This window comes from Mytilus californianus, unplaced genomic scaffold (genome assembly GCF_021869535.1).
Source record: "Mytilus californianus isolate M0D057914Y unplaced genomic scaffold, xbMytCali1.0.p SCAF_6, whole genome shotgun sequence".
Taxonomy (NCBI): Eukaryota; Metazoa; Mollusca; class Bivalvia; order Mytilida; family Mytilidae; genus Mytilus; species Mytilus californianus.
The window spans coordinates 24,924,826-24,941,175 of NW_026262712.1; the positions used below are offsets into that span (position 1 = coordinate 24,924,826).

At 34.3% G+C, this 16,350-nt stretch overlaps 1 protein-coding gene and 1 long non-coding RNA gene across 6 annotated transcripts in view; both read right to left on the minus strand.

Annotated features, from left to right (window-relative positions):
- LOC127706098 (uncharacterized) overlaps positions 1 to 16,350 on the minus strand; it is a 49,983-nt gene that overhangs the window by 27,281 nt on the left and 6,352 nt on the right. The window contains exon 2 of the mRNA XM_052210563.1: positions 14,504 to 14,641. Within this exon, the coding sequence (XP_052066523.1) occupies positions 14,504 to 14,641 (138 nt within the window). The remainder of the gene's footprint in view (positions 1 to 14,503; positions 14,642 to 16,350) is intronic.
- Positions 28 to 7,698, minus strand: LOC127706106 (uncharacterized). 5 transcript variants are annotated; one of them, XR_007984218.1, is made up of 5 exons: positions 7,267 to 7,694; positions 4,187 to 4,352; positions 3,269 to 3,564; positions 2,467 to 2,628; positions 28 to 123 (listed from the first exon to the last, which is right to left on the minus strand). It is a non-coding gene; the product is annotated as an uncharacterized LOC127706106 (long non-coding RNA). The 5 variants fall into 5 exon arrangements; XR_007984214.1 differs by having other exon boundaries at positions 7,105 to 7,692; XR_007984216.1 differs by lacking the exon at positions 3,269 to 3,564 and having other exon boundaries at positions 46 to 123; positions 2,467 to 3,084; positions 7,105 to 7,698.

Below are 16,350 nucleotides of genomic sequence, written 5' to 3' on the forward strand. Positions count from 1 at the left end.
TACACTTGAACACAAGTTATTGTCAGGAAATTACAAAAATGCTTATTTTTGGCCCCTTATTCCTAAACGTTTCGGGCAATTACCCCCAAACTCAATTCCAGCTTTCCCTTTGTGATATGGAACCTTGCAGTACAATTTCAGAAAAATCCATAGACTAACACACAAGTTATTGTCCTGAAACTAGAAAAATGCTTGTTTTTTGCTCCTTTTTTGGCCCCTAATTCCTACACTTTTGAGGCAATTACCCCCAAAATCAATCCCAGCCTTCCCTTTGTGGTATGGTACCTTGCAGTACAATTTCAGAGAGATCCATACACTTGAACACAAGTTATTGTCTGGAAACTAGAAAAATACTTATTTTTGGCCCCTTATTCCTAAACGCTTCGGGGAATTACCCCCAACTCAATTCCAGCTTTCCCTTTGTAATATGGAACCTTGTAGTACAATTTCAGAAAGATCCATAGACTAACACACAAGTTATTGCCATGAAACTGGAAAAATGCTTATTTTTTGCTCCTTTTTTGGCCCCTAATTCCTAAAATTTTGAGGCAATTACCCCCAAAATCAATCCAAGCATTCCCTTTGTGATATGGAACCTTGCAGTACAATTTCAGAGAGATCCATACACTTGAACACAAGTTATTGTCTGGAAGTTACAAAAATGCTTATTTTTGGCCCCTTATTCCTAAACATTTCGGGCAATTACCCCCAAACTAAATTACAGCTTTCCCTTTGTGATATGGAACCTTGTAGTACAATTTCAGAAAGATCCATAGACTAACACACAAGTTATTGTCATGAAACTAGAAAAATGCTTGTTTTTTGCTCCTTTTTTGGCCCCTAATTCCTAAAATTTTGAGGCAATTACCCCCCAAATCAATCCAAGCACTCCCTTTGTGATATGGAACCTTGTGATACAATGTCAGATGAGATCCATACTCTAACACACAAGTTATGTCTGGAAGTTACAAAAATGCTTATTTTTGGCCCCTTATTCCTAAACGTTTCGGGCAATTACCCCCAAACTCAATTCCAGCTTTCCTTTGTGATATGGAACCTTGTAGTACAATTTCAGAAAGATCCATTGACTTACACACAAGTTATTGTCCTGAAACTAGAAAAATGCTTGTTTTTTGCTCCTTTTTGGCCCCTAATTCTTAAAATTTTGAGGCAATTACCCCCAAAATCATTCCGATCCTTCCCTTTGTGGTATGGTACCTTGTAGTACAATTTCAGAGAGATCCATACACTTGAACACAAGTTATTGTCTGGAAACTAGAAAAAATGCTTATTTTTGGCCCCTTTTTGGCCCCTTATTCCTAAACGCTTCGGGCAATTACCCCCAAACTCAATCCCAGCCTTCCCTTTGTGGTATGGTACCTTGCAGTACAATTTCAGAGGGATCCATACACTTGAACACAAGTTATGTCTGGAAACTAGAAAATGCTTATTTTTGGCCCCTTATTCCTAAACGCTTCGGGCAATTACCCCCAACTCAATTCCAGCTTTCCCTTTGTAATATGGAACCTTGTAGTACAATTTCAGAAAGATCCATAGACTAACACACAAGTTATTGTCATGAAACTGGAAAAATGCTTGTTTTTTGCTCCTTTTTGGCCCCTAATTCCTAAAATTTTGAGGTAATTACTCCCAAAATCAATCCAAGCATTCCCTTTGTGATATGGAACCTTGCAGTACAATTTGAGAGAGATCCATACACTTGAACACAAGTTATTGTCTGGAAGTTACAAAAATGCTTATTTTTGGCCCCTTATTCTCAAACGTTTCGGGGCAATTACCCCCACAAACTCAATTACAGCTTTCCCTTTGTGATATGGAACCTTGTAGTACAATTTCAGAAAGATCCATAGACTAACACACAAGTTATTGTCATGAAACTGGAAAAATGCTTGTTTTTTGCTCCTTTTTTGGCCCCTAATTCCTAAAATTTTGAGGCAATTACCCCCCAAATCAATCCAAGCACTCCCCTTTGTGATATGGAACCTTGTGATACAATGTCAGATGAGATCCATACTCTAACACACAAGTTATGTCTGGAAGTTACAAAAATGCTTATTTTTGGCCCCTTATTCCTAAACGTTTCGGGCAATTACCCCCAAAATCAATCCCAGCCTTCCTTTGTGGTATGTACCTTGCAGTACAATTTCAGAGAGATCCATAGACTAACACACAAGGTTATTGTCATGAAACTAGAAAAATGCTTGTTTTTTGCTCCTTTTTTGGCCCCTAATTCCTAAAATTTTGAGGGCAATTATCCCCAAAATCAATCCAAGCACTTCCTTTGTGATATGGAACCTTGTGATACAATGTCAGATGAGATCCATACTCTAACACACAAGTTATGTCTGGAAGTTACAAAAATGCTTATTTTTGGCCCCTTATTCCTAAACGTTTCAGGCAATTACCCCGAAACTCAATTCCAGCTTTTCCTTTGTGATATGGAACCTTGTAGTACAATTTCAGAAAGATCCATTGACTTACACACAAGTTATTGTCCTGAAACTAGAAAAATGCTTGTTTTTTTGCTCCTTTTTGGCCCCTAATTCTTAAAATTTTGAGGCAATTACCCCCAAAATCATTCCCAGCCTTCCCTTTGTGGTATGGTACCTTGTTGTACAATTTCAGAGAGATCCATACACTTGAACACAAGTTATTGTCTGGAAACTAGAAAAATGCTTATTTTTGGCCCCTTTTTGGCCACTTATTCCTAAATGTTTCAGGCAATTACCCCCAAACTCAATTCCAGCTTTTCCTTTGTGATATGGAACCTTGTAGTACAATTTCAGAAAGATCCATAGACTAACACACAAGTTATTGTCATGAAACTAGAAAAATACTTGTTTTTTGCTCCTTTTTTGGCCCCTAATTCCTTAAATTTTGAGGCAATCACCCCCAAAATCAATCCAAGCATTCCCTTTGTGATATGGAACCTTGTGGTACAATGTCAGAGAGATCCAAACTCTAACACACAAGTTATGTCTGGAAGTTACAAAAATGCTTATTTTTTGGCCCCTTTTTCCTAAACGTTTCGGGTAATTACCCCAAACTCAATTCCAGCTTTCCCTTTGTGATATGGAACCTTGTAGTACAATTTCAGAAAGATGCATTGATACACTTACACACAAGTTATTGTCTGGAAACTAGAAAAATGCTTATTTTTTTGCCCCTTTTTTGGCCCCTAATTCCTAAAATTTTGAGGCAATTACCCCCAAAATCAATCCCAAGCCTTCCCATTGTGGTATGGTACCTTGTAGTACAATTTCAGAGAGATCCATACACTTGAACACAAGTTATTGTCTGGAAACTAGAAAAATGCTTATTTTTGGCCCCTTATTCCTAAACGTTTTGGGCAATTACCCCCAAACTCAATTCCAGCTTTCCCTTTGTGATATGGAACCTTGTAGTACAATTTCAGAAAGATCCATAGACTAACACACAAGTTATTGTCATGAAACTAGAAAAATGCTTGTTTTTTGCTCCTTTTTTGGCCCCTAATTCCTAAAATTTTGAGACAATCACCCCCAAAATCAATCCAAGCATTCCCTTTGTGATATGAAACCTTGTGGTACAATGTCAGAGAGATCCAAACTCTAACACACAAGTTATGTCTGGAAGTTACAAAAATGCTTATTTTTGGCCCCTTTTTCCTAAACGTTTCGGGTAATTACCCCCAAACTCAATTCCAGCTTTCCCTTTGTGATATGGAACCTTGTAGTACAATTTCAGAAAGATCCAAACACTTACACACAAGTTATTGTCTGGAAACTAGAAAAATGCTTATTTTTTGCACCTTTTTGGCCCCTTATTCCTAAAATTTTGAGGCAATTACCCCCAAAATCAATCCCAGCCTTCCCATTGTGGTATGGTACCTTGTAGTACAATTTCAGAGAGATCCATACACTTGAACACAAGTTATTGTCTGGAAACTAGAAAAATGCTTATTTTTGGCCCCTTATTCCTAAAGGTTTTGGGCAATTACCCCCAAACTCAATTCCAGCTTTCCCTTTGTGATATGGAACCTTGTAGTACAATTTCAGAAAGATCCATAGACTAACACACAAGTTATTGTCATGAAACTAGAAAATTGCTTGTTTTTTGCTCCTTTTTTGGCCCCTAATTCCTACAATTTTGAGGCAATTACCCCCAAAATCAATCCAAGCACTACCTTTGTGATATGGAACCTTGCAGTACAATTTCAGAGAGATCCATACACTTGAACACAAGTTATTGTCTGGAAGTTACAAAAATGCTTATTTTTGGCCCCTTATTCCTAAACGTTTCGGGGAATTACCCCCAAACTCAATTACAGCTTTCCCTTTGTGATATGGAACCTAGTAGTTCAATTTCAGAAAGATCCATAGACTTACACACAAGTTATTGTCATGAAACTGGAAAAATGCTTGTTTTTTGCTCCTTTTTTGGCCCTTAATTCCTAAAATTTTGAGGCAATTACCCCCAAAATCAATCCAAGCACTCCCTTTGTGATATGGAACCTTGTGATACAATGTCAGATGAGATCCATACTCTAACACACAAGTTATGTCTGGAAGTTACAAAAATGCTTATTTATCGTCCCCTTTTTGGCCCCTAATTCCTTAACTGTTGGTACCATAACCCCCAAAATCAATCCCAACCTTCCTTTTGAGGTATTGAACCTTATGGTAAAATTTCATAGAGATCCATTTACTTAAACATGTTAAACTAAAGTTAGAGTGCGAAAACCAATTTGTCTTCGGATGACGACGACGACGCCAACGTTATACCAATATACGACCACAAAATTTTTTTGCGGTCGTATAAAAAAACTTTTATTGATAGATGGAAATTTCTTTACTGTCGGCATACAAGAGGCTCTCAAGAGCCTGAATCGCTCACCTGTTATTAATTCTTTGCTTAAATCTTTCATCAATGATTATTTTTGCCATTTACACTTTCTCTCTATCTATTATAATATTAAAGATTATAACCAAAAACAGTAAAATTTCATAAAAATAAACTATTTCAGACAGTAACCCTACAATAGGTGGTCAGAATGGTCTGAAAATTTCATAGCATATAGATTTTGACTTATTCATTACTTTAACTCCATGTCACTTTTGCTCTAAGTGCTATAGTTTTTGAGATAAAAGCCAATAAAATGCTCCACTGGGGGCAGCTTGATACGACCGCAGAGGTTGAACCCTGAACAGTTGGGACAAGTATGGACACAACATTCAAGCTTGACGCCAACGTCATACCAATATACGACCGCAAAATTTATTTGTGGTCGTATAAAAACTGAATTTGACCCCTATGTTCTATTTTTAGCCATGGCGGCCATGTTTGTTAATGGATTAAAACTTCTGATACAATTTATAAACCTGTTACCCTAAGGAACATTCAGTTAAAGTTAATTAGTATTAGGCCCAGTTGTTTCAGAGGAGAAGATTTTTAAATGTTAGCAAACAAGATGAACAAATTGTGTAAAATTGTCTTTAAAGGCAATAACTCCTTAAGGGGTCAATTGAAAATTTTGGTCATATAAACTTTTTTTGTAGATCATACTTTGCTGAACATTTTTGCTGTTTACAGTTTATCTTTACCTTCAATAATATTCAAGATAATAACCAATAAAATGCTCCGCAGGGCGCAGCTTGATACGACAACAGAGGTCAAACCCTGAACAGTTGGGGCAAGTATGGACACAACATTCAAGCTTGATACAGCTCTGAATTTGGATTGTGATTAAATATTTGACACAGCATAGGTTTCTGACACAGAATGAATGTGGTCTAAGAACTTAAAAATTTTAAATTGGACATTCACCTATTATGGTCCAATATCCAAAATCTAAATACATGGTTAGATTCAGCATATCAAAGAACCTCAAGAATTCAATTTTTGATGAAATCAAACAAAGTTTAATTTTGGACCCATTTGACCTCAATGTGGACAAAGTTGATAACGGGGCCAAAAAATCAAAAATCTAAATACATGGTTAGATTCAGCATATCAAAGAACCCAATATATTCAATTTTTGTTGAAATCAAACAAAGTTTAATTTTGGACCCCGATTTGGACCAACTTGAAAACTGGGCCCATAATCAAAAATCTAAATACATGTTTAGATTCAGCAGATCAAAGAACCCTAAAAATTCAATTTTTGTTAAAATCAAACTAAGTTTAATTTTGGACCCTTTGGACCTTAATGTAGACCAATTTCAAAACGGAACCAAAAATGAAGAATCTAAATACACGGTTAGATTCCGCATATCAAAGAACCCCAATAATTCAATTTTTGATGAAATCAAACAAAGTTAAATTTTGGACCCTTTGGACCTCAATGTGGACCAATTTAAAAACGGGGCCCAAAATCCAAAAACTTAATACACGGTTAGATTCAGCATATTAAAGAACCCCAAGAATTCAAGAATAAAACACCATTGAAATTGATCAAGAAATAAGCAATTTATACAAAGTATCTTCTTTTGCACAATACTGTGCAATTGAATATTTCTTGCTATTGCGCAATACTGAACAATTGACAATTTCTTGCTATTGCGCAATATTGTGCTATTGGATATTTCTTGCTATTACGCAATACTGTGCAATTGAAGATTTCTTGCTATTGCGCAATACTGTGCAATTGAAGATTTCTTGCTATTGTGCAATACTGTGCAATTGAAAATTTCTTGCTATTGCACAATACTTATTATATAATAATTTACACATCCTGTTTGGTGTGTATCTCCTACCATATCATTATTATTTGCTTTTAAATATAAATCAGAAATAACCAACTAAAATGGAAAATTTTAAAAGAAAAAAAAATGAAAAAAAGAAAAAAAAAGAAAAAAAAAAAAAATCCCCCCCGAATTTTTTGAACCCCCTTATGATTCATCACCCCCAAAATCAATCCCAGCCTTCCCTTTGTGGTATGGTATCTTGTAGTACAATTTCAGAGAGATCCATACACTTGAACACAAGTTATTGTCTGGAAACTAGAAAAATGCTTATTTTTGGCCCCTTTTAGGCACCAATTCCTAAACATTTCGGGCAATTACCCCCAAACTCAATTAAAGCTTTCCCTTTGTGATATGGAACCTTGTAGTACAATTTCAGAAATATCCAAACACTTACACACAAGTTATTGTCATGAAACTAGAAAAATGCTTGTTTTTTGCCCTTTTTTTGGCCCCTAATTCCTAAAATTTTGAGGCAATTACCCCCAAAATCAATTACAGCCTTCCCTATGTGATATGGAACCTTGTAGTACAATTTCAGAAATATCCAAACACTTACACACAAGTTATTGTCATGAAACTAGAAAAATGCTTGTTTTTTGCCCTTTTTTTGGCCCCTAATTCCTAAAATTTTGAGGCAATTACCCCCAAAATCAATTACAGCCTTCCCTATGTGATATGGAACCTTGTGGTACAATGTCAGAGAGATCCATACACTTACACACAAGTTATTGTCTGGAAGTTACAAAAATGCTTATTTTTGGCCCCTTTTTGGCCCCTTATTCCTTAACTGTTGGTACATGTACCATAACCCCCAAAATCAATCCCAACCCTCCTTTTGTGGTATTGAACCTTATGGTAAAATTTCATGGAGATCTATTCACTTAAACTAAAGTTAGAGTGCGAAAACCAATGTGTCTTCGGATGACGACGCCAACGTCATACCAATATACAACCAAAAAATTTTTTATTTTTGCGGTCGTATAAAAACTGCAAAATTTCCTTAAAATTACCAATTTAGTGGCAGCAACCCAACAATGGGTTTTTCTGTTCGTCTTCAAATTTCAGGGCTGATAGATCTTGCCTTATTGACTATTTTTGTCAGATTTGATTTAAATGCTTTAGTTTTGAGATATAAGCCAAAAACTGCATTTGAGCCCTATGTTCTATTTTTAGCCATTGCGGCCATGTTTGTTGGTGGATCAAAACTTCAGATACAATTTATAAACTAGATACCCTAAGGAACATTCAGTTAAAGTTTAGAAGTATTAGGCCCAGTCGTTTTAGAGGAGAAGATTTTTAAATGTTAGCAAACAAGATGAACAAATTGTGTAAAATTGTCTTTAAAGGGCAATAACTCCTTAAGGGGTCAATTGACAATTTTGGTCATATTAACTTTTTTATAGATCTTACTTTGCTGAACATTATTGCTGTTTACAGTTGATCTCTATCTATAATAATATTCAAAATAATAACCAAAAACTGCAAAATTTCCTTAAAATTACCAATTTAATAGCAGCAACACAACAATGGGTTGTTCGGTTTGTTTGAAAATTTCAGAGCTGATAGATCTTTACCTAATGAACATACCTGTCAGATTTGCTCTAAATGCTTTAGTTTTTGAGATATAAGCCAAAAATTGCATTTGACCCCTATGTTCTATTATTAGCCATGGCGGCCATGTTTGTAGATGGATCAAAACTTCGGATACAATTTATAAACTAGATACGTTAAGGAACATTCAGTTAAAGTTTGAAGGTATTTGGCCCAGTAGTTTTAGAGGAGAAGATTCTTGAAATAGTTTACGACGACGGATGACAACGGACGCCAAGTGATGGCATAAGCTAAAAATTCAGAAAAAAACACTCTGATGGACAGCAAAATTACTTATTAATTCAGTCACTGGACCATGATCTAGTGGGCAAGGCATGAAAATGGTCTACAAACTCTGAGTTAGCGAAATCTTTTTTCCCCTGGTGGTCCTTGAAGAAAATCCTCTTGTCCTCACTATTATCTCTATTGCAAAATATCAAAATTATGTTGGTCCTTTGCAAAATTCTGGTGGTCAAATCCTTCGGACCTCCACTTTTTGAAAACTCTGCAAACTGACATGTAGACAGGTATGTACAAACTGTAACTTTATTAAAAAGAATGTGTCCATAGAACATGCCCCACTCGCACTATCATTTTCTATGTTCAGTGGAACGTGAAATTGGGTTCAAAACTCAATTTGGCATTAAAATTAGAAAGATCATATCATAGGGAACATGTATACTAACTTTCAAGTTGATTGGACTTTAACTACATCAGTAAGAGTGCACACGCTGAAATATCTCGCCTTCTTTACTAATCATTGATATTATGTTGATAGTCCTAAATATAAAGCTTTATTACAACTGTCACATAAACTTAACATTAACCAAGTAAACTAAACATTGACCAATGAACCATGAAAATGAGATCAAGGTCAGATGAACCATGCTAGGCAGGCATGTACAGCTAACAATTCTTCCATACAACAAATATAGTTGACCTATTGCTTATAGTTTAAGAAAAACAAACCAAAACACAATAAAATGCTTCGCTGGGGCGCAGCTTGATACGACCGCAGAGGTCGAATCCTGAACAGTTGGGGCAAATATGGACACAACATTCAAGCTTGATACAGCTCTGAATTTGGATTGTTATTAAATATTTGACACAGCATAGGTTTCTGACACAGAAAGAATGTGGTCTAAGAACTTGATTTTTTTTAATTTACCTATTATGGTCCAATGTCCAAAATCAAAATACATGGTTAGATTCAGCATATCAAAGAACCCCATATATTCAATTTTTGTTAAAATCAAACAAAGTTTAATTTTGGACCCCAACTTGGACAAACTTGAAAACTGGGCCCATAATCAAAAATCTAAACACATGTTTAGATTCCGCATATCAAAGAACCCCAAGAATTCAATTTTTGCTAAAATCAAACTAAGTTTAATTTTGGACCCTTTGGACCTTAATGTAGACCAATTTAAAAAAACGGGACTTAGAATTAAAAATCTAAATACACGGTTAGATTTGGAATATCAAAGAACCCCAATAATTCAATTTTTGATGAAATCATGGAAGTATTATATTGACAGGAACTCCAACAAGCGGACTTCAAACGTTTATAGTGCGATGCCGCAAAATCGTTAAGTATCTGTTAATTAACTCGACATGTCTTATGGATGCATGGGTTCCGATCAAATTTTTGGAACCTCGTGAATGATCGTAATTACGGAACATACCGAAATAACCGGATGTGTACTTAATTGTCAAGGAAATTACATTTACCGACCATGTGAATTACAAATATAATGTCAGTTTTTACGGGTTTTGCTGCTTAATAACAAATAAAAAGAAAAGAAACGAAATTCCCGCGACTGTTTTCACCGATTAAAAAAACAAACAAAAAAAAAAACTGAAGAGTAAAAATACTCACAAGCCATAAACATTTCAGTTTAAGTTACAATCAATTTTAAAATAGTAAGATTTTTATTCATGAGAGGGCCGTTAGCTAAACACGCGTAACTGTTATATACATGTTAGGCTTGAAAATCATAAAATTCTCATGAAAAGTAAACGGAAAAGTTTTTATCAGTAATTATTAACGCGTTTTACTGCTAACTTTGACAAATATTTTACTGAAGTATTTAATGAAAGAATTTCCTACAAAAATTTAATCTGAAAAGGTTGTTTACAACTTCGGATTAATTATAAAAGGTGTAACAATTCATCTGCATGTCTCGTAACCTGATATTGCTATGTAGAGGTCATCACATGCGTGTAATTATTAACCTCTTTTAGTCTTTAAAACATATTTGATAAATAAGTTAATAACATTTTACGATATTTTACGATAGAGAAAACCATAAATATTTGTGTTCCACTCGATAACAGTTTACAATCTTTAACTTAAAATTTGAGTTATCAGGCACCATCCGGCTCACTATACGTGCATCACATTATTTTCTGCAAACACTCTACTTCAGAATCATGTAATTTTCATAATCGGATATTTCCCGATTTCCAAGTTCCAATGATTAAAACATACTCAACAAAACTAAAAATAAGCTTGCCCTCTTTCCGAATGCAGTTAATTTTCTTATGTCATTCTGTTAAATATGGACCGATTTTTTCGATCTTTTCAGCTTTGTTCTTCATTTATTGAACGGAAACAGGTGTTGTTATTCATGTGGCGATTCACAAATAACCACGGGGGTTTCCGTGTTTATTTACATTGGTAGGTAGATAAGACAATCGATACCAAATCACGTGATAAGACCAGCTTCAGCTTAAAGAACAGGCGAAGGCGGCATCACAGATACCCCACAAAGGAGTTATCACGTACTTTACAAACTGAGTCGGAACCTTTTATTTTCTTAAAGAAATCAGTGGGATGGGAATGTGCTAATTTTTCGTTGGAGTTCCTGTCAATATAATACTTCCATGATGAAATCAAACAAAGTTTAATTTTGGACCCTTTTGACCTCAATATGAACCAATTTGATAGCGGGGCCCACAAATAAAAAATCTAAATTCATGGTTAGATTCAGCATATCAAAGAACCCCATATATTCAATTTTTGTTGAAATCAAAAAAAGTTTAATTTTGGACCCCAACTTGGACCAACTTGAAAACTGGGCCCATAATCAAAAATCTAAACACATGTTAAGATTTAGCATATCAAAGAACCCCAAGAATTCAATTTTTGTTAAAATCAAACTAAGTTTAATTTTGGACCCTTTGGACCTCAATGAAGACCAATTTAAAAAACGGGACTCAAATTATAAATCTTAAAACACGGTTAGATTTGGCATATCAAAGAACCCCAATAATTCAATTTTTGATGAAATCAAACAAAGTTTAATTTTGGACCCTTTTGACCTCAATATGAACCAATTTGAAAGCGGGGCCTACAAATAGAAAATCTAAATACATGGTTAGATTCAGCATATCAAAGAACCCCATATATTCAATTTTTGTTGAAATCAAACAAAAGTTTAATTTTGGACCCCAATTTGGACCAACTTGAAAACTGGGCCAAAAATCAAAAATCTAAATACATGTTTAGATTCAGCATATCAAAGAACCTCATATATTCAATTTTTGCTAAAATCAAACAAAGTTTAATTTTGGACCCTTTGGACCTTAATGTAGACCAATTTGAAAACTGGACCCAAAATTAAAAATCTAAATACACTGTTAGATTCAGCATAACAAATAAATAAATATGATCAAAGATTTTACAAATCTAATGCGCCATACTGTGCAATTAAAGACTTCTTGAAATTTTTCAATATTTGAAATTTGAAAAAAAAATAATTTTTGAAGAATAATTCTTTTTAATATCTGAAATCTGAAATGAGAAAAAATTGACCCCCCACAATTTCTTTTTATCCCCCCCCCCCCTTTTTTCCCCCAAAAAATTCTTTCCCTCAAGATATGGTCATAATCTCAATTCAAATTTCCAATGGAGTTGGCAACCATAATTACCCATTTAAATTTACCATAGTGCTAACTTAATCTATTTTATAATAGAATTAAAAATATAGTGTCAAATCTTTCATATGGATTTTTTTGTAAAAAAAAAAGATGCAACATTTGCAGATATTTTTACTGGTCTTCCTTTATAAATATGCATTTCTTTAAACATAATTTAAAAGCAGTGTAAGGGAAGTAACCAAAACGTATTTGGATTACCTCCCTTACACTGTTTTAAATTATCTTAATTGTTCATTAACCATTACTTTATACATAATTTAAAAGCAGTGTAAGGGAGATAATTTCAATGATGTATTTGATTTATCTCCCTTACACTGCTTTAAATTATGTTTTGTACTAAAGTATTTGTCCATTAACCAGGACAACCCTGTTTTTCCCCCTTTTTTGCCCCTAATTCCTAAACGGTTTGAGCCATAACCCCCCAAAGCAAATCCTAACCATCCCTTTGTGGTATGGAAACTTGTAGTATAATTTCAGAGAGATCAATACACCGTTCCACAGTTATTGTCTGGAAAATGCTTATTTTTGGCCCCTTTTTGGCCCCTAATTCCTTAACTGTTGGTACCATAACCCCCAAAATCAATCCCAACCTGCCTTTTGTGGTATTTAACCTTATGGTCAAATTTCAAAAAGATCCATTCACTTAAACTAAAGTTAGAGTGCGAAAACCAATGTGTATTCGGATTTTTTGCGGTCGTATAAAAACTTAACACTGTGCAATGAACCTTGAAAATGAGGTCAAGGTTCAATAAAACCTGCATGACTGACATATAAATCATAAAATATTTCCATACAGCAAATATAGTTGAACTATTGCATATAGTATTAGAAAAAAAGACCAAAACTCAAAAACTTAACTTTGACCAATGAACCATGAAAATGAGGTCAAGGTCAGATGACACCTGCCAGCTAGACATGTACACCTTACAATCATTCCATACACCAAATATAGTAGACCTATTGCATACAGTATAAGAAAAACAGACCAAAACACAAAAACTTAACTATAACCACTGAACCATGAAAATGAGGTCAAGGTCAGATGACACCTGCCAGTTGGACATGTACACCTTACAGTCCTTCCATACACAGAATATACTAGACCTATTGCTTATAGTATCTGAGATATGAACATGACCACCAAAACTTAACCTTGTTCACTGATCCATGAAATGAGGTCGAGGTCAAGTGAAAACTGTCTGACGGGCATGAGGACCTTGCAAGGTACGCACATACCAAATATAGTTATCCTTTTACTTACAATAAGAGAGAATTTAACATTACAAAAAATCTTAACTTTTTTTTCAAGTAGTCACTGAACCATGAAAATAAGGTCAAGGACTTTGAACATGTGACTGACGGAAACTTCGTAACATGAGGCATCCATATACAAAGTATTAAGCATCCAGATCTTCCACCTTCTAAAATATAAAGCTTTTAAGAAGTTAGCTAACACCGCCGCCGCCGCCGGATCACTATCCCTATGTCGAGCTTTCTGCAACAAAAGTCGCAGGCTCGACAAAACTACCTTGACCAAAAAGTTGAACCTGAAGCAGGTCAGACGGACAAACAGACAGGCGGACGAACGAATGGATGCACTGACCGAAAAACATAATGCCGAAAAACATAATGCCCCTCTACTAAGAGTGTGGAAACAAAAAAAGTGAGGAATTCACGACAAAAACTATAAAAAATTTTAAGAAGGCCTTCACATTGAACCATGAAAATGAGGTCAAGAACAATGGATATATATGACAGACAGAACATTCTTAACATAACACATCTGTATACAAGGTAGAATGTATAAAGCTTTCAAGTCTTCTACCCCTGTAATATTAAGCTTTATACAAATAGTTTACACAGTCACCGGATTGTAATCCCTTTGTCATGTTTGTCTCACATTCTACAACTTTCATAGCCATGATAGCAGGCGAGACTCAAAAATTAAATGTTTTCTACAAGTGCCGTCTGACCTCAATTTATGCAAAAAATCTGAAAATTCATGCATGCATGATATAACAATTGTAATTTCCGATGCTCTGACAAGCATTTCACTTGATTTTGGTTAATTACAAACTTGACTGAATGATTCAGCAGGAATGCATGGTAGCCTACTCAAATGACACAGAACTCTTCTTGAATATTTTTTTGGAAAGGCAATAAAATCTTTTAGGTTAAGGAGGAAGGAAACAGACATATATTTTTAAGGCCAAAAATCCACTTACATTATTATTAATTCAAAAATCCTCACAAATGATAAGAATAGCTCCTGGAACATTTGCTCTGTTAAATTCATTTTTTTCCTTTTGTTGTTCATCATAATCAGAAGCTGATCAGAAAACATCTTCAGTCGGACAAATATTCTGTAAAATACAATAAAATGTCACAATATAAAAGTATAATACAAATCTCATCAAAAAAACCAAAAAAATCGTAAAAATAATCTATAAGGGCAATATATATATATACAGGGAACTCTTTATTCATGTTATTATAAGGGGTCAATTCGATTGACAATCTTTTGTGTATTTGACTTAGTTGTAGGTCTTACTTTGTTAAAAAAACAAATTGCTGTTAAAAGCAGTTAAGCTTCTGTCTATAGATTTATCATACATTTGAATTTTGTACATTTACATGTCATACATGTAGCTTCTGCAAAAAACTAAAATATTTGGTAACAAGAGTGCACACGCTGAAATGTCTCGCCTACTATACTGACCATTGATTTTATGTTGATAGTCCTACATATAAAGTTTTACTACAAGTATCACATTCACATTTATGATCCAAGAAAATGAGGTCAAGGTCAGATAAGCCAAGCCAGAAATACATGTACACCTTTAACATGTTTAATACAATCCCTACATACACAGAATATAGATGACCTATTGCTTATAGTATAAAAGAAACAGACCAAACCATGGAAATTCTATACTGACCAATGAACCATGAAAATGAAGTCAAGGTCATTTGAACCCTGCCAGACAGACACCTTAAAATCATTCCATGCATCAAATATAGTTGACCTATTGCTTAAAATCCATTCAAGGCGTATGATGCCTCAAGGCATCACCTGGTAGACGCCGTATGATGCCTGAAAGCATCACCTGGTAACAGCTGTGTGATGCCTGAATGCATCATGGAGGTGAAGGATGGTCTCACTAATTAGCGACAAGAAGAATTTTAGCGACAAGAAGCGTCAAGAAGCGGCAAGAAGAAATAAATTAGCGACAAGAAGAAAAAATTAGCGACAAGAAGACAAATTTAGCGACAAAAAAGTTTAAATACTATTAAAAAAAATTTGGAATAAGTCAATTAATTACAGTTGATTATTTGCTGTTTTATAAAGTTTCAATCATGTTTGTAAGATTTAGTACCAATATGTACAATATAGTCTTTTAATGAATTTTTAGAAAAAATTATTTTATCACATTATTTTAATGTATGTATCAATCTGAACATTTGTAACAATCCCATGTCCCATCCTTTATATATATTTTTATATATATCATGTATATATGGACCTTTTTAGTGGAATAAATAAAGATTAGATTATCTTATAATTTGGTTTGAACCTTTGATATATCAACCATGCCGACTCTATGTATTATCGATTTATTCATTTATACAGTAAACTGTAAATATATCTATTTGAACATATTATCCTTGAAAAACTCTTTCTAGAACATTATTTTCTTCGCTCAGTATCATGAAATAATGAAAATTCTCGTATATTTAAAATAAAACCACACACATTTTAATGCATGTTTCTATATCTATTTGTTTCAAATAATCATTATTTAGATATCTTAACGCTAAATTTATTTTCTTGTCGCTAAATTATTCTTCTTGTCGCTAATTAGTGAGACCCGTGAAAAATGCACTTCCTACTTTCAGTTTTAATATCAGATTAATTACGTAAAGCTGTAAAGCGTATGTTACCATAGTATGTTAACAGGTTTCAAATTTAAATATTATGTATAAATTTTGACAATAATCATGTCCGACTCTGAACAGTTAGTAAACGGACTTAACAATGATCTATAGACATCGACCGCTTGTTTTTGATTTT